The sequence below is a fragment of the Micromesistius poutassou genome (assembly GCF_964030765.1).
Source record: "Micromesistius poutassou genome assembly, chromosome: 20".
In the NCBI taxonomy this organism is placed as follows: Eukaryota; Metazoa; Chordata; class Actinopteri; order Gadiformes; family Gadidae; genus Micromesistius; species Micromesistius poutassou.
Window position 1 is genome coordinate 12703001 of NC_140290.1, and position 24123 is coordinate 12727123.

Sequence of the window (24123 nt, forward strand, 5' to 3'; positions counted from 1 at the left end):
TATGATATGACACCTTTAATGTGTTTAATGGCGTGAAAATGATAAGGTGACAATACACACATTAGCCGTTCTTACATCTCAGCACACTGAATACACTCTGATGACTCTGCGCATCTATTTTTTGGAAATACACGGATAGGGTCGCAGCTAGCTTGTTCGACTCCCATCCGAAAGGCACTGGGTTCGAATCCCTGATGTCTGCAGTCTACCTGCGGTCAACCCTTGAGCAGGAGGGCTAGTTATAGTCATAGTGCCCTAATAGTTAATCAACGCCTCCCAAAGCCTGGTGGACGTGTCGATGAATGGACACGCCGTATGACGTAGTACTCGGAAGTTAAAGCCTCCTCCGCCCTCCTCCAGGCGCTACAAGATGTACCAGCCCGTGGGCCGGACGGCCGCGGGGGGCCACATGGGCCGCCTGAGACAGACCTTCTTCCCCACCAACGAGGAGCGCTACCACCTGCTGTCCGACAGGCAGCCCCTGTAGTCTCTCGCCCACTCGCTCCCCGTGTCTTCTGATTCAGCCACTCCGGCGCTCTGCGTGGCTCAATGAAAAAACCTGGACGGGTGGCAACGCTGTGGATTCGATGACACAACGTGGCATGGAGATGAAATGAGACTGCATTGTTTTTTTGTATGGATATACTTATTTGACTTCCGTGTTTATATGGTGGATTATTCTGAATGTGGCTTAGAATGTCGTGGGCTGAAGTGTTTTGTGTGCTGCGTGTGAAAAGCAGTTAATGATGCATTTAGAATATCTTACCACAGATTTGCATTGAGTAGCGATAGAATAGAGAGATAGGCACGTTTGTTAAGCGCCATAAGGATTGCGATGTTCATTTATTATTTCAACCTTGCATATAGAAAGTACATTTTAAAGGTGGTGAGATGAGGCCACAACTTGAACACTCACTTGTGAGGTCACTAAAACACAGGAAAAATAGATCGATTTAAGATTTTTTTTTAATCACACTCACCTGGTGGCATATCACCACCCTTTAAAGACCATTGATGCCATTTTCACAACTTCTGTTTAGTTTTGCCTTCATGAATTATATTGTTAGAAATAAGAGTAATCTACTTGAACAAAGAACAAGCCATTGGAGAACTGAAATGGATTCTAATAAAATGTTTTCTCTAACACCACTTGTGTCTGCCCTCATTGAAGTGTGACCTCTTGAGGCGAAGAAAAAGACAAAGAAAAAGTATGATTTTGGCTTACTGCCAAAATATAACTACAATGGCGATCGACATTTTCTAAATTTCTAAATATTCTGATCCCATTATGATCAAGTTTTTAAATACAAAAATATATAACTTAATCCAGTGTCTAAAAATAAATGACCACTCATGAAGCATCAAGAGCCAATTTCATATTTTTTTTTTTATTCAGAGGCATTTGACAAGTGTCAAGCTGTGTGAACTGAAAGGTGAAGGGGCACAAGCGTGGTGGCAGAGCAGGAGGTGGATGATATCATGCGGTAATCTGAACACGTCCCTGTCAAATCAACTCCCACACCCATTTCTGTACGTGTTCCGTCCCATACCAACAAACAGGATGTTTCATGTTAACACAGCCAAGGATTTACTAAACAGGACAAATCGCTACCGAAAATTTGCAATTGAAAAGTAGCGTTTTGAGAAAGAAACAGAAAAAAAAAAGAAAAAAAAAAAAAGATTGGACTTTGCATCTCAGTCTCACAAACCAGAAACCTATAGGCCCTGTTTTTTTTTGTTTTTTTTCAAACTTCTTTCTGCTTTCATCTATTGAATGCAAAAATCAAAAAGTGTGATTTGACCATTTCACAAAAAAAATAAAGAGAAACAAGCAAGTTCAAATACATGGAAGCCACACCACCGAAAAAAGCAGCAAGAAAACGCCTCATGTTTGAGGATTTCAATCAAAAGCTAGAAGAGTAAATATATATAACGCATGAATGCTGGAAAATAAGTTTTTCTGATCACTTTTTCAATTTCTTCCATTTCTAAAGATTACATGATTTTTTTTGTTTTAATACAAGTTTTTTTTTTCTTTAATTTCATATCTTGGGCGGGAAAAGGGGGAGGGGAGCACAGAGCAAAAAGGAAGTGGTTCCCTAACAAATCTAACATCTAAAAGAATGCCTCTAGTTCAAACATGTCTAAGGAGGTAGATCAAAGCAAAACGGTAGGTGGGGGGGGGGGGGGAGTAAAGGGGAGAGCGAATGGGGAGGAGGAGGTGGTGGTGGTGGTGGTGGTGGTGAAGTATCACTTGTGCCCCTCAGTTAAAGCGCGGTGTTGAGTACGCGCACGTCCATGCAAAGAGTAGTGTACTGGGATTAGGTGTACTGGGATCAGGTGTACTGGGATCAGGTGTTGGGAAGGTGGGTGTGGGGTGGAGGAGATGGGATTGAGGTATCGCTGCGCGCAGGCGCTGGTCGGGGGAGGGTGGAGGAAAGGCGGAAAAGGGGTGTGGTCACAACCCCACCCTGGCGTCCCCTCCGCCCCCCCCCCTTCCTCTGAGGTAGACGGCGTTCTACTACGGAAGCATGATGCACTGGAGCACTTTTTTACCACAATAAACATATTTACAGACAAAAAAAAATAATAATCAATGATAAAGGATACTTTACGTATTTAAGTTGTTGGATTTCATAAGGTTTCCATTTTCTAAACCGATGGTTTGTTTAGTTCCAAGTCTTTTTGGCTTTTTTTTTAAAATTTCTCTCTCCCCTCCCCGTGTGTGGACAACAAATTGAAGAGATCACTTTTAAATCAAAAAAAGTTTCTTGTTTCGGGTAACGCAGATTTTTTTTGTGTGTGTGTGTGTGTGTGTGTGTGTGTGTGTGTGTGTCAATACATCCTATTTCTAGAGCAAAACAAAAAACAAAAAAAACAAAAATGAATCAAAAAGGCATTAATCAAGTGTGGCTCCCCCCCTACCCTCACTATGTGGTTAGCGATGCTAATAGACATAGCGGCCCGCGGCTACGACGGCAACCGTGAAAACAAGCCCAGTGAGGCTGGGCCCTGGCCTAGGTGCTGCCACTCAAAGTAATAAAGAAGGAGATGGTTTTAAAAAGGCCTTTGGAGGCAGACAGCCCAAAAGGAAGAGAACGCACACAGAGAGGCCCTGCCGAGACGGAGCGGGTGAACAAGGCTTCGGTCACAGCCCTTCCAGTAAGGCGAAAAGGGGACTGTGTCGTTGTTAAAAATGAACGTGTTGTAGCATCAACAATAACGACAAACAATCCCAAGAAATTAAACGGCATTGCAATAATGTACGGTTGGCATTATTCGGTCTTTTAAGATGGTTTCTGCACATGTTATATTTTTTTTCGGAAGATGGAGCCTCAGGGGAAGGAAAAAAAACAAACTGAGGTTAAACTTTTTCGATGCACCTGCCAGCCGCCACCTGAGGGGGGCGCCAAACTCACACTCCGGGGCTCTATGTACAGAGACTTTATGTACAAGGGCAGAGTCAAACATACACATGTACAATGCCGCCTTTAACACCAGAGTTGAAGGCATGGTCAGTTGGCAGCCGACCAAATTTTAAATTTTCTTAAAAAAATAAAAATGTTCAAGAACTATCAGCTTTTATAAAGTATACAAAATACCACAAAAGGAAAATAAAAAAAGGAATTTTTTTTATCATATATAATCATTTTTCTTTTCTCTTCTGAGGTATAGGTCCTGAGGTAGTTCGGTAAAATGCATATTAAATTGGTTTTCCTGGGCAGCAGCTGTCTGGGCACCAGTCCCCCTCAGTGATGACCCCTAGCGCCGCCCCCTCAACTCTCTAAATATATATTCATCTATGTATAGTTTATCTATAAAATGCATCCGAATTTATAAAATGCCACCATCGACTCGGAAGGGGGGGGGGGGGGGGCGGGGGGCAGCACACCGGCCCCCCACACACATCCAAGCCCTACCGGGGGAGGGGGGTTCTCGTCAAGGGACAACGTTAACACCTCCCCCCCCCCCCCCCTCCCCCCCCAGGATGTGGCCCCTCCCAGTCTAAACCTACCTTCCGATATCCCCCCCCCCCCGCCCCTTAACCCACCCCACCCAAAATAAACCTTCATCTTGGTCCTGCTAGGACCTTTTTGATAGCAATGCCTTTTTTTTTTTTTCTCTTTCTTCCTATGGGGAAAAAAAATAAACAACCAAAAAACTCAGGAGAGAAGCTTCAAACCAATTAAACACTCCATTTCAAAACGGACAATATGGAAATATGAACTGAAAAAATTGAAATGAACCGACCGACAAAAAAAAAAAATTGAAAATACTGAACATCTAACCGAACATCTTTGTCATCGTGTGAGGTTTTAGAGCACCGCATCTAGGTGATCAAAAAGGGGGATTGTTATTTCTTGATTAGGTTTCTAATGTAATGACAAAAAAAAAACAAAAAAAAAAAAACACTTCAGAAGACACCTATTGTGAGGGGGGGGGGGGTGAGGGGGTGCGCGTGTGAGAGGGCGGGGGACGACGGGAGGAGGGGGGCCCTCAGAAGTACATTCTGGTGGCGACGCAGAGAGAGAGAGAGAGAGAGAGAGAGAGAGAGCGAGAGCGGGAGTCAAAGGTGGGCGAGGGAAAGAGAGAGAGAGGAGCAAAGGGTCTCTCTTCCAAACTTGGGATCTGGTGTTCAAGTCAGTTACTGGATGACTTTTAACTACGCCCAACCCCCCCACCGCCCCCCCGCCTCACACCCCTTGAAAAACACCCACCCGCTCCGCGCCCTAAGAGGGGGATCAAGGCAAGCCACCCCCCCTCCCGCCACACCCACGTCTCCCGGCAGTCCACCCCCCCTCCTCAGCATCTGCATCTGTCCAGCCGTCCATCCGTCATCCAGGCAGAGTCAGTCACCGTTCCCCCAGGGACCTCCGGAGGGTGGGCGGGTGGGGAGGGAGGAGGGGGGTGGGGGGGCAGCGCTCTACTTGCGTTCCCCAAGGGACCTCCGGGGCTGGGGCGGCTGGGCCCCGGGGCTGGGCTTGGGCTGCTGCTGCCTCCTCACCTGGGCCAGGATCTCCTGGATCTTCCTCTGGGCCAGCTGCAGACGGAGGGAGGGAGTCGGGCTTTACTGTGTGTTCACACCGCACTTCGCCCCACGACACGTTTCAATGCAAAGTGAACGTAGAGACGCGAAATCGGGCGAAATTTTTTGTCGCCGGGACCCTCGACAAGATTTGATTGACGGGGCGACTGTTTTCCCCAAGACGGGCGGGCACGTTCACGTGGATTTTGTCGCGCGAATGAGCGACAGCTTTCGCAGAAGTTTAAATATTTCAACTTTTTCGCAGCATTCGCGTTGAAACAGCCAATCAGCGTTCACTCCCTGTGGGTAACGTGGGTGAAGTAACGTAAAACAGCCAATCAGCGTTCACTCCCTGGGTGACGTCATGTAACAGCCAATTAGTTCACTCCCTGGGTGAAGTAACGTAAAACAGCCAATCACCGTTCAACCGTTCAGTGAACCGCAGCTTGGAGGAGAAAGTGATTGTTGCCGTTTGCGACTCCAGGAGCTCTATATCTATATATAAAATATAAATATCTATATCATATAATATATACGATATATATAATATCACGGCACAAACGGTGTGTGCCTCCGGATTATATTATTAACCCATAAACAACGGGCATTCCGACGTCTCTCCCTCTTCCACAACAGGTACAGACACACATCTCGGCCATGGTTGATGAGAATGAATTGGCATGAATGACCGTTGGCGGGCAAAACGCTCCGCGAAGAATTCACCCCGCGACACGTTTCAGTGCACACAATAAGCACACATTAAGCACAGCGACAGATTTCGCTGATTCGCGCGACAACATACGCAGCTTCGCGCGAACAGGCGAAAATTGTCTATTTTGGTTTGAACGCACAGTAAGAGTCACTCAACAACTACGCCGTTTATACACAGCGTCACGGAACCTCAGCAGCAGTGGCGGTTCTGGGGGGGGGGGGGGGCCAGTGCCCCCGTAACTCTGAGTCCGGACCCCCCTGTGGCCCCCCCCCCCGAACGAAGAGTCTGCGTCATTGATAAAATGACCGATATCTTTTTTGTTTTCTGTCAATGTTTTAGTTTACAGCCCAATTAAAATTGTTGAAATTGTAAACACTGTTATTAGTCTTATTTATCCCCGTCTGAATGAGGCATATGGCTTTTCTTCCTGGGTTGTATGTGCCCCTCTAACACAACAGCCGGCCCCATCCCGGCCCCCCTGTTAAAACTGGTCTAGAACCGCCACTGCTCAGCAGGTTTCTTCTTAAAATGAAGAACACCAAATATATATAACCAAACGTTATGTTTTACAGTTTAGTTTAGGCAGAAATGGGTCAATAATCCAATTCAAAGAGACCCCCTCCAAACTACCCAGATTAGCCTTTTTGAGCCTTTTTTTTTTAGGGGGGCTCAAGTCCCAGTCAGGAGCCGCAACTCGCACCCCGTTCCGTTAGTCAAAACCCAAGACAGCCGTCAAGAACCTTGCAACACCTTGCAGGACGTATCCCATCATTAAAAAGGGCCACCGCTATATCATTCATCATTATATCATCACCTAAAAGTAATGGTCAAGGATCGATTTTCTGAATGGCTTGTAATGAACAACTTATCCCACACCTTACGTGAAAACTGCGGGCCCCTTTCACGTTTGAACGCGGCGAATAACGATAAACCGCACGGCTATAGTCGTCTCACCTGGCTAGAATAGAAGTGTCCGATGATCTTGACGATCACCTGGTCGTTCTCGTCAGGCGTCTGGTCGCGGGGCACCACCACCTCGGCGCTGGTCAGGTTCTGGAGCTCGTTCACCTGGTGGGGGGGGGGGGGGGGAGACAACAGACGGGGGGGCGCGACGCGTCAAGGAAAGGCACGACCCACAAGCGGAAGCCACCGTTTTGTCACCATCCACCCTGTGTGGTTCAGACGGGGGGGGGGGACCGCCGACGCCCTACCGTTTTGCCGCCCTTGCCGATGACGCGTCCCGCCGCGAAGGAGGGCACCAGGATGTGCGCCTCCAGCTTCACCTCCTCCTTCGGCCCGAAGAAGTTCTCCTCCTTCAGCTTGCCGAAGATGCGACCCTGAGCCTGAGCGCGCCGACACAAAGGACACGTTGACGAAAGACGGCCAGAGCTCTTAGAGCCAGTAACGCTCATAGCCAGCTTACAGCCTACACATTAAGGGCTGTACACATAACGTTTAGTCGACTTTGGCACGGCCAACCGGAGCAGTAAAAAACAAATGGGCGCAAATGCAAAACCTTAAATTGTGCCTCCGGGGGGCCCACGAGGATCACCATCCTCTGCTTGGCGTCCAGGGGGTCCGCCTGAGCGATCTGGATGAGGAAGAACGTGGGTCAAGACAAATCGGCTGACAAGGACTCTACCCCGCGGTCCGTCTGCCAGAACGCCCCGCCCCCCCCCCCCCCATTTTAAAAGAAAAGAACACGTCCCGTGTTCGAGTCCCGCCGCCGCTCACCTTGATGGAGGCACAGGCGAAGCGCGACAGCTGCTTGATGTGCTGACCCTGTTTGCCGATGATGGCGCCGACCGCCGCCGCCGGGATGAACAGGTGGACCGTCTCGGACTCCTGAGGCCCCTGCTGTGTACGACACACACATACACACACAGACACGCACACACACATGCGCAGACACACACGCACACACACACACGCTAGAGTCAGGAACACGTGACCACGTAAGCCGATTACACGCCGTGCCAGCCACCGATGCATGAGCGGCCATTCAGTGCATGGCCGTTAGATTTTGGCCGCAGCCCCTCCGCGCTTTGAATCCCCTCACAACGTGAGCGCCTCGTATCCAGGGAATGTACCGGAAGAAGCCAAGTGGAGGGATTTGAGGTGTCCGAGAATGTGTTGCCGCTAATTTGGGGATGGTGCAAATTTCAGATCGTTAGGACGGCTGAGAAATTGCCTTCGGCGGAGTCACCCGTTATGACAAAAAAAACAAAAAAAACTGTTGGTTGTTGACAAACCATTCCGGTGGATGCTCCTACTAAGGGCCCACCAACCACTGCCTTAGGAGGGGGGGGGGGGGGTTTGCATTTCCCGTAAGCTTTGAATATGGAAATATTTTATAAACATGCAACGCAAAAAAAAAAAAAAAAGAATAATATCAAAGCCTGGGAAAAATGTGGTTCCATGCAAACGTGGGAGGGGGGGGGAAACCCACTGGTTAGCATCTTCAAGATAACACACGCGATTCATTCAAACAAGCCAAGCAAAAGGCTGCGCCCCAGAGCTCATGGGCGCCTGGTCAGAGCGAACACGCTGCCTTCTGTCCGGACCGTGACCTGGAGGAGGCATGCAGGAGGGCTGCCGTTCTCAAGGACGGGGATCTCAAGATGTGGCGAACCCTGCCCAGCAACGCCGTAGCGCGCAGCCGCAAGCCGTGCAAAGCACTATGGGACGGGGGCGGTGGGGTGGGTGGGGGGGGGGGGGGGTGGACTTACGAGGGGCGGGCTGCTCGCCGAACACACGGGAGCCCAATATGGCCCGTCGGCCCCGAAGGGCCCGCTCTACGGGAAGAGAGGAACGACATGAAACCGAACCGCAGAGGAACCAAGAAACAGGGACTGGATCTCTGGTTCCTCAGGGCCTTCGTCTGTCACCGTGTTTGTGAGTGAGAGAGTGAGTGAGAGAGTGAGAGAGTGAGAGAGAGCGTGAGTGAGTGAGTGTGAGAGAGAGTGAGAGAGTGAGAGTGTGAGAGTGAGTGATAGGCCTGGGCGATATGGCTGAAAGACATATCACGATATAACTTGATAATATAACTATTGATAATTTTAATGACCTAAAAAGAATAGGAATAACCATGCTAGATTCAAACAGTTCTGTTTAACACTTCATATGACCTTCCACTGTTCTTCATTGATAAATACTCCAATGTCGATACAACAATGAAAAAACTCAAATATAGTAAATAGAAAAGAACCGTGTTTGTGTAACAAACCCAGCTGCTAGATCCGGTGGTCCAGTCTCTTATCGATATATATTCAACATGTTTTATATTGATATTGATCAAAAGTCTATCACGATACGATAATTTATTGTTTTATTGCCCAGGCCTAGTGAGTGAGTGTGAGAGTGTGAGTGAGCGAGTGAGAGAAAGGGGAGTGTGCGAGAGTGACACCCGACGGCGGGCAGCCGCAGAAGAACTCACTCCGAACGAGGGGGCGTAGCCGGAGTGGGCGCCGGGCGGGGGGGCGCCGCTGCCCATGGACGAGCCCATGCCGGGGGCGCAGCCCGGGAACAGGCCCAGGGCGTTGAGGTTCAGGCCCGGGATCAGGTTGGACTGGAGCTGCCAGGGGGGGGGAGAGGAGGAACAACGTGACCCACGGCGCAGGGAGAGCCACGCAGGCTCACGCACAGACGACGACCCGTCCGCTCCGTTTTTCGCTCCGCTTGGAAAAAGTTGACAATTTGATAATCAAGATGACCGAAAAAAAAAAAAAATTTGAATCAATATAAAAATGTGCGGTGGGTAGCCGTTCACATTAGATTATCAACGCACAGGGCCCAGAGACGGAGACCACTTAAGGCACGGACAAGCCTCACACCGTTTTGATTAAATGTACCACTTTAAATAAATCACATCTCTAAAACCTCTCGCCAAATTACTTCCTTCGTTACGGCGGTTTATGAATAGCGGCCGAGTTCAACCCGATTCTCGCTCGGCGCTATTCCTGAACGCGCCGACTTGCAGCGCACCACACCTTTCACCCGCCAACCCACCGGCACGGCCGGCTGGGCTTCCCCCAGACATCGGACGAACGGCGGCACACACACTCACGTTCATGGCGGCCACGTCGTTCTCGTATGACTCCCGGACCTTCTTCATCACCTCCTCCTCGGCGCGGGCGCAGGCCTCGATGGAGCCCTTCACCGTGATGGTGCGCTCGGGGTTGTACAGGGTCAGGTCCTGGAGCCTGGCCGGGAGGGGGGGGGGCGGGGGGGAGACAAGACGGGCGTTAGACGGGGGGGAAAAACTGCCCCATGTTACTACCACGCACGTGTGCTGGCTTGGGGATTGATCGCTTTGCGGCCATCGGCGTGTTTGACAATAGTCACCGAACAAAAAGGGGAAAAAAGAAAAAAACTCAAACAACCTGCAATCTCAAATGTAAATCGGCTCATTATGAGACCGGCTTTTTGATAAGGGCCCCCATCAGCAAAACGGCCTTGTTAAAGTGCCAGTGAACCCAAACCCATTTTTTTTGTTTTAAACACGGTAATTTGTCTCATGATCGTCAACCTATTAATCCGTTCCATTTTAAAAATCACACTGACGGCACGACTAAGGGCCGCGGTTTGTGTTGACGTGTGGAGCTCCGTCTGAGCAGCTTAGCCACTTCTAGTGTAACGCTACGGTACGTGGTGCATTTCATGTGCAACATTTCTCATTATAATGCTCATACACGACTGTACTAAAAAAGTATCACAAAGACCGCGTAGGTCGTAACCATGGGGATAATACGCCCCGCCACCCCCCACCTAGACGTTTTGAAAAGAATATGGAAAATGAATGACATACCAATGTTATGCATCTATTAATACCAAGGAATTGGGTCATTTTTTTTAAAATCTGATCTCAAGGAGTAACAAGTAGTAACAGAGGGGGGCCCATACACACAAATGTGCACACAGGCAAAACCGCAGGGCTGTGTGTGAGTGTGTGCGTTGTGTGCAGTTTATCTTACGGTGAGATGGTGATCTTCGTTTCTGTGTCTTGCTCGATCTTCTTGAGATTGCGGCCCTCCTTCCCGATCAATCGACCCACAAAGTTGTTGTGTGCCAGGATTTTAAGTGGGATCTCCTCAGTACTAGGGAAGACGAAAAAAGGCAAACGTGAGGAAAACGGCTCCTCAGCACTCCGGGGCGTTAGGGGACCGACGGGCGGCCCCGGGCCAAACAGCCGTTGCTGTGGACGAGCGGCCAGGGAATCCCGGATTTACTTTTGTTATGGATTACACACCAAGACCTCCAAGTCATCAGCCACTACGCTGAGATGGGCTTTTAGCGAGTGATTGTGTGGAGTTAACGACCGTCGACATCAGAAAGCAGCGCCACACTGAGGAAAGTTGGCTGATCGACAACAATGGCCTTTGACGACTTTATGCCCAAGCCTTTTACTAGGCCCCTTTACCGCCGACAGTACAAGCTCCACTCGCCCCGCCTTTTTTTGCGTTTCCATCGCCAAAAAAAAGGTACCTGGTACTTTTTTTTTAGTAGCACCTCCGTCGAGGTTCCAAGCGAGCTGAGCTGGTACTTTTGTGTGACGTAAACAGGCTGCTGGCCACTGATTGGCCGGAAGAGTGTCAGCGACTGCAAACGGGAATAATCCCTCGTTTAAGTATTCACAAGTTAAGTCGTGTCCGGCGTGGCTGGAGTCCACGGACCCGCTCCCGAGGGGGGACACGGATCAGCGTTTCTCCGTGTGTGTCGCTCCTTTCCCGGGTTAGATTTAGGCTGCGCGTGGTTGTGTGTGTCCGGCGTGGTTGTGTGTGTCCGGCGTGGTTGTGTGTGTCCGGCGTGGCTAGACGCGCACTCATTGCGTTTTTTTTAATTTTATTTCCCGTCATAACCTTTCGCGGGAATCAGGAAATTGTCTTGATCAGATTTCCCGGGAATCCCGTCTCCCGGGATTAAACCTTAATGAAGCACCCGCCCACGTTGAATGGAAACACGACGTGCTGGGAACCAAACCCAAGTTGTGGCGAGTCGAGCTGGTACTGTCGGCGGGGGAGCGGCGCTAGTGACCAGAGCATCACGGGAGGGTGGGGGGGGGGGGGTCGTCGATGGAGCGAACAGTGAACTCACAACTTTGTGTCGACGGCCTCCTTCAGCATGATCTCCATGATGGTTTTGCAGGCGTTGGAGCAGCCGTCGGGCGTGGAGTGGACCGTGATGGGCTTCTCCGCCGCGCCAGCGTTCTCCTTTCTGTGGATGTCAATCCTGGAAGAGAGAGAAGGGGTCCCTCAGTAGTGCTCGGAGGGGGGTGGGGGACCGGGGGGTTAGGATGCACCGATTGCGTCGGCCGATATTCGCCTTATTGACCACCGTATGTCGGCCTTCAAGACGACCCGTCGACGACGGCGCTAGCCGATGTTCGTCCGTTGTGTCGCATCGATTTAAAGAAAAAAGAAAAAATACGGCAGTATCAAGAACATTTCCCTCATTTTGAAAAAAGGTGGCATTGAAGTTTGCATCAACGACCGTGTGTGTGGCCGTTCATTGACGCCGTTAGCCTAACGACCGAAACGGCTCCGTTCTTAATTTTGGTTTCCCTGGCACAAACTGGGGGTGGAATTAATAACCACAAACAAACACAAAAGCCTCAAGTATCAGCCAAATTATCATAAACATCGGCCATCAGCCATATCGCTTTTTCTAAACATCGAAATGGGCCCAGAATTTCCCCGACTCGTGCATCCATCCTTCAGAGCCCCCCGCCCGCCCTCCTCCCCCCCCAGTCCTTACTTTGAGTGCGTCTGCTTGGTGATGTTGCGGATGGTGGCGCCCTCCTTGCCGATGATGGCGCCGACAAACTGCGTGGGCACCAGGATGCGCAGGGGCACGTCCGACTGCAGGCGGGGCCGCGCGCCCAGCGACGGCGAGCCGGCGCGGGGGGGCCCGCGGGGCGGGAAGCCCCCCCGCCGGCCGCCGGCGGGGGGGGCGTCCGCCGCGGCCGCCTCGTCCGGGATGTAGGACACCTTGAGGGCGAAGTCCTCCAGCATGAAGCCGTTGAGCTTCTCCATGGCCCTGGGCGACACACACGCGGTGGGGGGGGGGGGGGGGGGTTATTCAGAGACCCCTGGTTACGTACGGCCATAACATGGGGTTCCCGATGGGAAAGAGACTGTCCCCAAGTACCGGACTTGCAAGTATAATGTATATCAAATCTGCACACAGCTACACGAGGGACTAACGCTGAAGTGCATTCATATGGGAGAAAAATGTATTTGATTCGACACATTGAGCTCCTTCGCGCTGCCTGTCAGGATGCAATAATTGTAGGCGTTTTTTTTTGTACACGCTACAGCCCGGCAAAATGTTAAGTCTGTTGAATAGGGACTCAAGTGGGATTTAAGGGTTTTAAAAAAGGGTCATGACACGCGGCATCGTGTCCCTCCGCCAGCCGGCTTCTGCTGCTCATCCATCATTCTAACCGGCCCGTCACAATACTACCCTGCGTCGACTCAAAATACCAGAATGTGGGCAAATGACTAATGAGCTTGATGAAAGAAGGGAGGCTAAATCTCCAGCCAGCGGTCGCGTCGCATAAGCCCCGGACACATTCCGGAGCCGGGCTTGACCACGGCCGAGCGACGCCGAGCCACCACAACCCCCCCATAACCTCGCCACCGCCGGGCCCCAGCCACCAGGGGGCAGCGGCGGGCTGGCCGCCTGCCGCTAAAACCACCGGATGAGGGGTGGCTACGGGGGAGCAACGGATACAGACGCGACAGGGCAGGGAGAGACCTAGGAAGTGGTAAGTTTAATGCACAACAGCCGTATTGTTGAACACGATAGCCAACCAACCCCCTCGCCGATGGAACCACAAGAGAGGCAGAGAGGGTGGGGGTGGGGGGGGTAGTTGGTGTGTTTGTGGGACTCACAGCCTGGCCTGGTCTTTGGCTCCATATCGAACGTTGACCACCGCAGTTTCTGTTTCAGTGTTCACTGTAGGAGCGGAGGAGAGCGATGGTAAATATGTGGACACAATTGTTTGGTGACTCCACTCGTCGCCACAACAAGGGGAATGCGGAATACCATTTTAATTGGTGACCGACATGTTTTGTTCCACCCGCCTATTGCCGGAATATGATTGTGAAAGAAGCTCACAAACGACAGAGCTAGTCTAGTAGGAGCGGCCCGGGCGTAATTACCTTGTTCACAGTTCTCCACGGCACCATACTGTGCTAGCATGCCGTCCAACACCTGAAGGGAGAAGAAATAAAAATGGTCATTAATAGTTGGTGCCCGAGAACGGAACAGGACGGGGAGCAGCGGCAGAACTGCTGCCCTTGCATGCGTATACATCCCAGGGAGGACTCGCCGGTCTCTAATCACATCTGCTCTAATTGCTAATAAAAACAGCTGTCTGCCGGCGTGCCCAGCTCCATTTCTTTTGCGTTACCTCCATTATGAATTTGATAATTTAATACAAAAGGCAATGCTGGCAAACCACTGACCCCGGTCAGATGAATATAAACATGGTTAGTCATTTTACCCCATTGGCCGCCTTGATTTTACTTTATTCAGTACGGCTCATGTGTCTTAAACCACGCGTTCCCTAAACAACAAATACAATAAAAATAAAACAAAATCCAGCAAGTGAGCCTACCCCCGGTTATCAGAACGGGGAGAACGACGGTGGAAGACAAACAGGACGGCCTAAATATGGAAACCACGGGATCCAAATTCATGGATTCATGATTAAATGCAGACCAGGCCTGTGAGCCGAGGATGTGTTCTGAAGACCTCCAACCATGCAGTCAAAACACCAGACCACACCCCTAACTGCTCAACCCCCCTTTTCAGCCAACCAGGCCGCCTTCCTGCCCTCCCCCAACCCAACCAACGGTGCAGCCTCCCGCCGCACGCGGCCCCGCGATTGGCTGGGCCGCCATTGACATGCACGCTCCCCAAAGACTGGCGCGGCAGCGTGGGGGCTGGCTGCTCAGCCAGTCCATCACCGGGGGCCTGACCAATGGGAATCCAGGGCATTCAGGAAAGGGTGGGGTACATTCCAGGAGGAAGCTGGAGGGTTGGGGGAGGGGAAGGAGTTTATGCTACACATTCTGTGAGTCAGTAGCACATGGAGGCTAAAAGCAGTAGAGGAAAAAAGCTGTGGCCCCGCTCGCCCGCCCGCCCACCCACCCACCGTGGCTCGCAAACACACCACTTCCCCCCAGTAACTCGGCCATTATTCAGCCGTGGGTTTAGAGACACACACACACACGCACGCACACACACGCACGCACACACACACACACACGAAGACGTCGTAACACAGCCATAGGCCTTTTCCGTCTAAATACTTTGTTCTCGTGTTGAGAATGCTCGGTCCACCACTCCCTCTGAATGAGAGAAGAGGGTGGTGGGGGTGGGGGTGGGGTGGGGGGCAGGCACACGGCTCTCCGGCTACATGCTAGCAACATGGGTGGATCCGGCGCGGCGGTTTGAGGCGCACGCAGACGGAGGCGAGCCCTCCATTATGAAACAGCCAGGCACGTCTGGAGCCATTTGATCGGGGCTGAGCCGGGAGCACGGGGCGTACGGCGGATAGCTCCCCGCTTCAAAAGCCACTCTGGCCTATCACTTGGCCCGAGCGGTGTAGAATTATTGGTGGCGGCCTTGCAACTCCACCCAAACACACAATGGCCCCCGCGACGTGGGCCGCAGCCCTCCCGCAAATCTCATTAAGACACATCCTGGAGTTTCTAACCGTATTGCTCGGTACCATTTCATCAACTCTGTGTGACACACACACACACACACACACACACACACACACACACACACACACACACACACACACAGGATTCCAGTTTACAGGAAAGTGACGTTAGAAACGTCCACAATGTATAAATATAAAACAAGTAAAAGACATGCATGTTGTGAACTGGGACATTGACACGCAGACTTTGGGGACTTGAAAGCCGCTTTAACAGCAACCCATTTGGTAATAAAAGAACACTCATTAGGGCACATCCAACCAAACAGTAATAAATGCAACAGCTTAACATTGTGCAGCAAATAGGATGGCATTGGAAACGCTCCTTAATTGGTTAAAATTCCAAGATGTGTGGGTGAGACAACACAAATTAACAGCTTAAAGGCCATTTAGGATTCAACCTTCGCTAACAAAGTATCCAAACACACACACAATACTATTTAATTAACCAGATAAATGACGTTAAAAGATTCCCTCCTCCCCTTCATGTATTTTAGCCTTTTTCCATTTTTGAGGCGTAAGAAGATGCTCCATTGAAGGGGTGCCCGGTTGAAAGGTGAATGGCCAGCGTGCGTGCGCATGCGTGCGTTACAACTCACCTCCCATTGCAAGTGTGGCGGGATGTTCCTGACCTGCAGCTTACAGCTCCTGGAGAAAGCGAGAGACAGTCAGTGAGAGAGAGAGAGAGAGCAAGGAAGGAGAGCGGAGGAACGATTAAGCCAGGAGGATGGGGCAGGGAGAAAGGAAGAAAGGATAAAGCCGGCACCAAAAGCCACCAGCAGCATCACCAACATAATGACATACGCAGAGTGAAAATCCATCCAGTCATTAATAAATCCCAACCAAAAAAAGAGAGTCTCCGTTGAGCAACACGCCCTACCTCTGTCTCCCCCCCCCGCTGCCATCTATCCACCCCCAAGCTTACCGTACGGGAGCAGTAAGAAAAAAAGGTCAACTTATTGGAGACGTCCCCCCTTAGACAGGAGTGGTGTGGAGCAGGTGCACCCAAAGGGCTAGTCACAAGGGGGAGGGGGTTTCATGTCATGGCTCGGCGGCCCATTGCCACGGTCTCCCCTGACTCATGGAACCAATGCACGCAAAATGCGTGAGGAGCGGACACGTTCGGGAGAGAGACATGAGAAACCAACAATCTCCACGGCTGGGCAGAGACCATGACGGTGGCGGGGCTGTGGGGAGGGCACTTCCACTCCCTCTCCGCGATCGAGGGTTCTTAGTGCGATGACCCGGATGTGAGAGTGTGGAGTGTGTGTGTGTGTATGTGTGTGGGAGATAATAAATAATTAACAAAAACAGTGTACCCCATACACAGTCACTTCCGAGCGCAGCCACGGTCAAAGGGGAGGTGAGAGCAGGAGACCACCGGTTACAGCTGTTCCTCCTGCTGCTGTGCCCCCCCATCACCAGCAACACACGCGGGCACCAGCGCCCACGACACTCAACTCTTAATTAATCCCACTTCTTCACCAGCGGAGTCGCCCCGTTCAGATGCGTTCGTTTGCCGACGGTAGGGAAATACTTAGTTCCGCGGGAACTGGAAGGACGTGTCGGGGGGTGTGAAGTTCACAGTGACATGATAAATATATATATATATATTTTTTTGATAATGGCGTGAGGTGCGTGCTGTTTCGCAAGCATCCACAGATGCGTTATAATGTATGAGGAGGTGAGTGTATGGCGCGGTGGGGGAAGGGGACACAGTGGGGTTGGTGGGGGGGGGAGGGAGAGTGCAAAGTTCTACGCCAGCTGATACAACCTAGAAGACATGGAGGGGCGGGCGGCTGAGGCATTTGTGGCGACCTTCGAACATTCAAACCCTGCCCTTCTTAAGCCACTCAAGAACTGGCCTTATAAAAACAGATAGAGTACACACACACACACACACACACAAAATACGCCACATTGTCACAGTCAGAAATTAGCCGTTTACATTAATGGCACATTTAAATGCATAACATCCAATGACAAACTTGAATATTCAGCAGGAGTCTAGGCAGCGTTGTGATTGAGAAACATGTATGAACATACATACGCCCTACAACACACAAGTACGCACTTCAAGAGGAAGAGCAAAAAACCTTTGCGTATGTATACACCATATTTATATGATTAGGAAACAATCAAATTCCTAATGGATGAATCGTCATGAAAATTTCCAAATCAGCTTCCAAGAGGAATTCCAGACCCTTTCCGGCCTACTGTGCCATTCCCAGCTGATTTTTTTTTTACACACACACACACACACACACACACACACACACACACACACACACACACACACACACACACACACACACACACACACACACACACACACACACACACACACACACACACACACACACACACACACACACCTCTGCATTGCGGTGGGAACACAGAGCAAAATGTGCAAATGCACCGCGTACTTCCAGTGGGATTAACCTATAGCTCCATGTAGCGGGGAAGTCAGCCAGGACATGATGTGGAGGTGGGGTGGGGGTTCACATTCCCTGGTCCCAGCCTTTGATTTTGGGGAGGGGGGGGGGGGGGGGGATGTAGGGAAGGGTAACAAGGGCCCTCTCTGCCCAGTGGGGGTGGGGCCCCGTTACCATGGACACGGACAAGTCCACTGACGGAAACATGTAGAGTGGGGGGTTAAAACCCGAGAGGGGAGGGAACGTCCAGGAGTAACTGGGGGTGGTTGGTCATGTGATGGCCAGGGGGAGGACGGCCTCCTTATTTACTTTTAAATTCAGCCGGCATTCTACACCGCCTCAATCTATGGGGCTGCACGGTGGCATCGCCTCACACAGAACACTGCTCTATGTAATATATCAATCTCTATGTACCCATCTAAACAGACATGCATATACACATAACTAGAATTATATACACATAAATGAATGAATGCATAAATAAATAAATAAATAAATAAATAAATAAATACACACGCCACATTATCTTCCCTATCGGACACACAGTACGACCAAGACCATCATTTAGGAAATGAAATGCACCCTCTGTGCTTCAGGCCCGGTCACACCAGTGTCTGTCCTACAGAGGTGCTGAAGGGCTCATCTCAATGACTAGGCCTCACGACCCGCCACCCTGGTCAAAATTGGTCCTTGTGTTGAAGGCCTACGGTGTCCAGTCACATATTGATTGGCTCCCTTTTCTTATTCACTGTTTAAACGTGCGATGTTACTAGAAACGATGACCCTTTGGCAGGTGGAGACAAGGGGCCACATTCATAATTCTTTGGCACCCCAAGTCACAATACCAAATCGCTGTTCTATATGTGGGGCCCCGGGGTGACCCCGGGTTCTGGACAGCCAGGAGCTTTTTTTTTTTTTCTCTACACACAATGATGCTCACATTGAACGAGAACAGTTGTCAAAAAAAAATTTTTTAATTAAAAAAGCTTGAGGAAAAAAAACGATTATTATTATTTTTTTTAATACAAATAAATAAGGTATGTAGAGAACTTTTTATCTGAAAACCTTAATTTTCAGGAATTTAAAATTTTTTTCAATAAGAGTTGGTAGAGCCACGCATCGTGAACATCTGTAAAAACAGTATTCTAGGTTCTCAAGCCTTTCTGACAAGACATGGTGGTGAAAAGGTTTAAAGGCATGTAAAATCTGTTTTAAAGTCAGCATTCACTAGGTCCCGCCTGCTTAGAACAAACATTTGTATTTTAAATGTGACTCAGGTAACAAAGCCATGAAATACACGGTTACTTTGAAAAGCGGGTCGAGTTGTAGACGCATTATAACCCCCAATGTCTATTTACAGATCCATGTACAAAATACAAGGCAAATGTTTTCATTGGATGTTTTGCTGTCTAAATAAGCCAGTTGAATGGTTACAATTTTTGGAATTGCAACACATTAAACTGTCCTAGAAAAGTTAAAAGGGGAGGGGGTAAAACCAGCTGTTGACAATTTGTGACACTGTACCATGTGGTTGGAGTATATACTTTTAAGATGCACACTAAACAGCTTGGAGGATGGGCAGTACCCATTGTAAAATGGCTCAAAAAGAGAATCAAAACGACACTACTACGACACTACTAAAAAGCTACACCAATACTGTCAAATATTAATGCCTTCCTCGTCTTTCAGCCCAATGCAACCATCTCATTACACACTCCGCAAGCTTTGTCCATCTCACTGACAGACCCGGCCACAGAGACTGCCTCCCAAAGCACATCCCCTTCCTGAAGAGTTCAAAGGTTAAGACATGGTGATTGGCTGAGCCCCCAGCTGATAGTCAGCAGGCTGGAATGCAAAATGGGGGACTTCATGTACAACAGTAGCATGCTACCAGGACCATTTCTAATATTGTTAATATAAAAAACTTTTTACTCTGAATTTAAACCAAACTAAAACGAAGCCATTGCTGTGAATGATAAGGCCTACTCGTTTTTAATGGAAAGCTAAATTTAGTGTTTTTTTTATGGGGTCAGCAATTGAGGAAATAGCATACATAAATAGTTACCAAAATAATTTAAATGTAGTGTGTATTTAGGCAACAACTAAGGCTACTATAAGCCAACTTGTAATTGAGTATGCCTATAACGGTGTTTTTTTCCTTTGAGCAGTTAACTTACGCCTACAGAGTTTCTACGTATGGCCAATTGTCTTGTTAAAATTGTAATCGTCTTTTCCCAAACGTTGCGTACAAACACATATATCCAAAAATATCCCTAAAATTCGTAGCAAGTGAACACGATTTAAACAAAATATGATTAAGGCCAATGTGCAACATACGCCTGCTAAACGGCAGTGTGACGTCTACGTGGACATAAAATAATGCGTTTAAGTAATTATCATCGAGTCGTAGCGTGATGTTAGGAAGGGCAGCATGGAAGCTTTTAAACGTCTTCTCTCCTGAACTGTGGGTTTAGTGAGGCGAAGGGCCCAGGAGTACTTCCATTGCAATGTCGTTTGGGAGTCCATCTCGTGCAATACCACAATGTGTGGAGAGGAGGGCGGAAGCACGGGGCAGGCAAGAGAATGACGGGCAGATCCTTCTCAAATGGACGACTTCACAGCCGTACGCCAAAAGCAATCCGGCACTCAACATATACATTTCCGTCACATAGCGTTGAGCAAAAAAGACCAATAGTGTGCATTAGATGGACAGAATGTAATCGTTTTTACAGGGGAGGGAGAGGGGGGGGGGGGAGGAGTAAAACTAGGCTTGAATTAAACCAATATTTACAATGGTTTGAAGCAGCAGCTCGTAGTAATGGCGAGAAAAGAGAGCTCTCTTACACACACACACACACACACACACACACACACACACACACACACACACACACACACACACACACACACACACACACACACACACACACACACACACACACACACACACACACAGGGCTAAGTTAGAACAAGCCTACATACATTTTTACCAGTTTCAGGTGTAGAAGAAAAACGGGCATCTGTAGAAATTGTGTTGTTGGCGAGAACATCAAAGCCATAGGAATTATAAAGACACGACTATAAAACTGGCCATACCTTTGACGTTTAGGGACAGAGAACTCCACTTCCAGAACTTTTCCATGAAGTTCTACTTTTCCTATAAACATGAAATAAAAAACAGTTTTAATTCAACTGGTTCAATCCTCCGTGTTGTTGCTGGGTTGTTAAAGCTGAATTGAAATTATGCTACAATATCAGGTAAGTAGACTACAGTCTGCCCAAATGGAGGACATATATTTACGTTTAGAGAAATTAACGATACACAATTAAAAGGACATGCTATTTAAACCCTACACACACACACACACGAGTGTAGACGAGTCGTATTTAGTTCATAAACATCCAGTTTCTAAAATTATTTCCGGCCAGAATTGTACTTTGCTCAACACAAACCTGGAGTCAAAAATACAAATAGGTAGGGTACATTTTGTTGGCCTACATTTGACCAACACAATTAAACCACCTGGTGTGTCAGCATGGGCGGACTAGCGACACCATGTTCTACAATGTAACAAGTTAAGCCATTTCCGAAGGCCCACAGTTTGAAACCTTCGTTAGCTTGCAAGTTCAGAGCAGAGTGTAGGAAGCACAATTGCACTTCAGTTACCACTTTTAACATTATATGATAGGGTTTCAGTCGTGTAAGCCGACCATGTGCATTCACTTGTTGTACACAACCAGGACTGCACACCAATGATCTGAATGACCCAAAAGAGTAGTTTATTTTTATTTTTTTATCACCTACGTTCGTATCTATTTACATCCCAGGATTTGATAGATTTATAAGATTTGGGATTCGGTCAAAAGCCTGACACATTAACCTGATTTTAAAGTGTCACTGGCCAAGAAGAAAAATGCTTGGATACACCCCCACCCTACAAGACTACACGCATCCTTCAATGGTGGACAGAAGTAAAACAAGCCCTTCGATTGCAGCACTTCGTGCGCCCTTTAAATGCCACTTTCCAATGCTCACCTGAAAGTATATCAATGGCCTTCATTGCAATCTTTTCGTCCGGGCAATCCACGAAAGCATAACCAGTTTTGAGAAGAAACGCACTGTGCTTGAGATGCCTATCTCCAAAGATACCTTGCAAGTCCTCCACGCTCGCCTGCTCGCCCAAGTTTCCAATGTATAGCTTATTCATTATGAGCGCCGAAAAGGACAATCTTTACACCAATGGAGGCAAATATTTCGCCCGGCTAGGTGTGCAGCGGAGTATCCTAAATCGCCGTTACTATAACGGAGTAGCAGTGGCGTGCTTCACCGACGTTCAAGCCACAGAGAGATTTAACTGGCGATCTCGTTGCGTTCGCGCTCCCTTGCCGCTCGAACGCGCAAAAGAATTGTTTAATTATTAATCTCGAGGGTCCAAACGATTGCAGGTTGGGTAAAAATGAGGAGAAACTACTTTCTGTCTTCCTCCAAATCCCTTGGCTATGAGACAGAGAATGTCACACACGGTAAGGCTCGCGCCCGCCTCTGAGTACACCGAAGAAGAAGAAGGGGGAGAAAAAAAAAATCCTCGGCAATTCCGGCTTTTTTGAATGAGCCACGTGTTCAAACTACAAATCAACCCCACACGTGAGGAATCCAAATTGCTCAATTAAGTGTTTTGGGATTGGGAAAATTGCACAGGAATCTGGGGTGGGGACAGTAAAGGGGAGTGGAGATAAAGGAGGAGAAGAGTGGATTGGTATTGGGAAAAATCTGGCGAGCTATGTGCGTAAAGGGATTCCGTGAGAACCCAGTGTATTTTTTCTACTAGAATCACATTCGTTTGCCTTTCTCTGCAAAGCCCCGATTCTTATTGGTCGGCTGGAAAATAGTAAACGGCGGTGCGCCCACGCATAGTCGCTGTAGCTAGTGCGCACGCGAAGCGCGACTGTGTGGAAGCAAGGGCGTTGCACTGATGGTACAAGAGGACGGGGGTGGGGCCATTCATAAATGATAGTGCATGATTTTGCAAAAATGTATGTAATTATACACACATTTCGTATTAATTTGGCTAAGCTATGGTGGAGGAAAGTCCTTCCTCAGTTCTAGACCACGCATTGTATGAATTAGGCTACACGCAGGCCTACATACTATTCAAAGATGGACGGCGTCCATCTTTCTTCGAAAAATTTGGACTGGGTGTCTTAACCCATATAATGTATACAAAACATAATTAATCATGAATATGGCCAACTTCCTATTATCATGAAAACGAGGGGGATGGTGTAAAAAGTCATGGCCATGTTGGCTTCATGCATACGGTGGGCCATTTCCTCTACACCTCCGGCGTTGGTCTGCATCTGCGCTGGAGAAGGGAGGGGTCTTCTTCTAAAAAAGGGAAGTTCCCCAAGCGTCATATGTGTAGCCCCATTCAATCAATTGTGTAACACACGTTTTGGGTATTGCACAATCGTTGATAGTCCCTTCATAAATCACAGTTAAAAGGCCGAAAGGTTAGCCATAGGTCACCATAGGGAGTGATCAGAATGACTTTGATTATCAGTTTATCCGCACCTCGATTAGCTGAAGGCCAACTGTCATGGCGTCAACAGATTTTAAACAACAGTCCATTGCAGTCCTTTGACGGAAACGGCTGCTTTTAAACATGTTCAAAAATAAATCCATAGAATTCTGATAAGGTGAGTTTCAGTTTAGAAGGTGCACTTATCAAGTTGATTTATTAGCCTGATTTAAAATATCTGCAAACTCAAAACCCTTATTTCAGAAAAAGTTTATTTCAACAATGTTGTAGAACAAGAAATTAAATGTAGGTTAATGTGAGCCTATGTTATAGGTTAAGACTATATCAATAATGGTCAAGATATACCCAAATATTATGTTAAAGAGGGCCTAACTCTAGTATATGCAATGGAAGCTTTGCCACTTCTTGCCACACATCTTATTTAATCTAATGGCCTAAAATTACTGTAGAGATTTTTACTTTTGTAGGAGTGACAAAGATAGCTGTTATGATAGGCCTATTTGGTAAGAGCACCCTTTTTCACATTTATAATGTTAAGAAATTTGAACACGTGGATGAGAAATACAATTTGGTTAAGCAAGGCCTTCCCTTGTGGAAGAGAAAGGGGCCATAGTCATAGTAGGTTACTCATTTGCTGTAAAACAAACACACAGTGGATGTCTATTGGTCGGGTGAAC

At 48.6% G+C, this 24123-nt stretch overlaps 2 protein-coding genes across 3 annotated transcripts in view; one reads left to right on the forward strand and one right to left on the reverse strand.

Moving 5' to 3' along the window:
- The window catches only part of gpnmb (glycoprotein (transmembrane) nmb), a 9339-nt gene extending 8268 nt beyond the window's left edge, over nt 1–1071 (forward strand). The window contains 1 exon segment of the mRNA XM_084484873.1: nt 361–1071. Coding sequence (XP_084340999.1) covers nt 361–487 — 127 coding nt within the window. The 3' untranslated portion in view covers nt 488–1071.
- Nucleotides 1072–4858: 3787 nt separating this feature from the next.
- igf2bp3 (insulin-like growth factor 2 mRNA binding protein 3) lies at nt 4859–22215 on the reverse strand. Of its 2 annotated transcripts, XM_084485176.1 has the most exons (16): nt 21943–22215; nt 21003–21063; nt 16071–16119; nt 13901–13952; nt 13631–13694; nt 12492–12773; nt 11832–11966; nt 10712–10834; nt 9805–9940; nt 9175–9312; nt 8468–8533; nt 7473–7595; nt 7255–7329; nt 6950–7081; nt 6693–6806; nt 4859–5041 (listed from the first exon to the last, which is right to left on the reverse strand). In XM_084485176.1, exons 1-16 carry the CDS (start codon nt 22112–22114, stop codon nt 4925–4927), a joined length of 1839 nt encoding a protein of 612 aa, XP_084341302.1. In that variant the 5' UTR covers nt 22115–22215; the 3' UTR covers nt 4859–4924. The 2 variants fall into 2 exon arrangements, with proteins under 2 accessions (XP_084341302.1, XP_084341303.1); XM_084485177.1 differs by lacking the exon at nt 8468–8533.
- Between the last annotated feature and the right edge of the window lie 1908 nt (nt 22216–24123).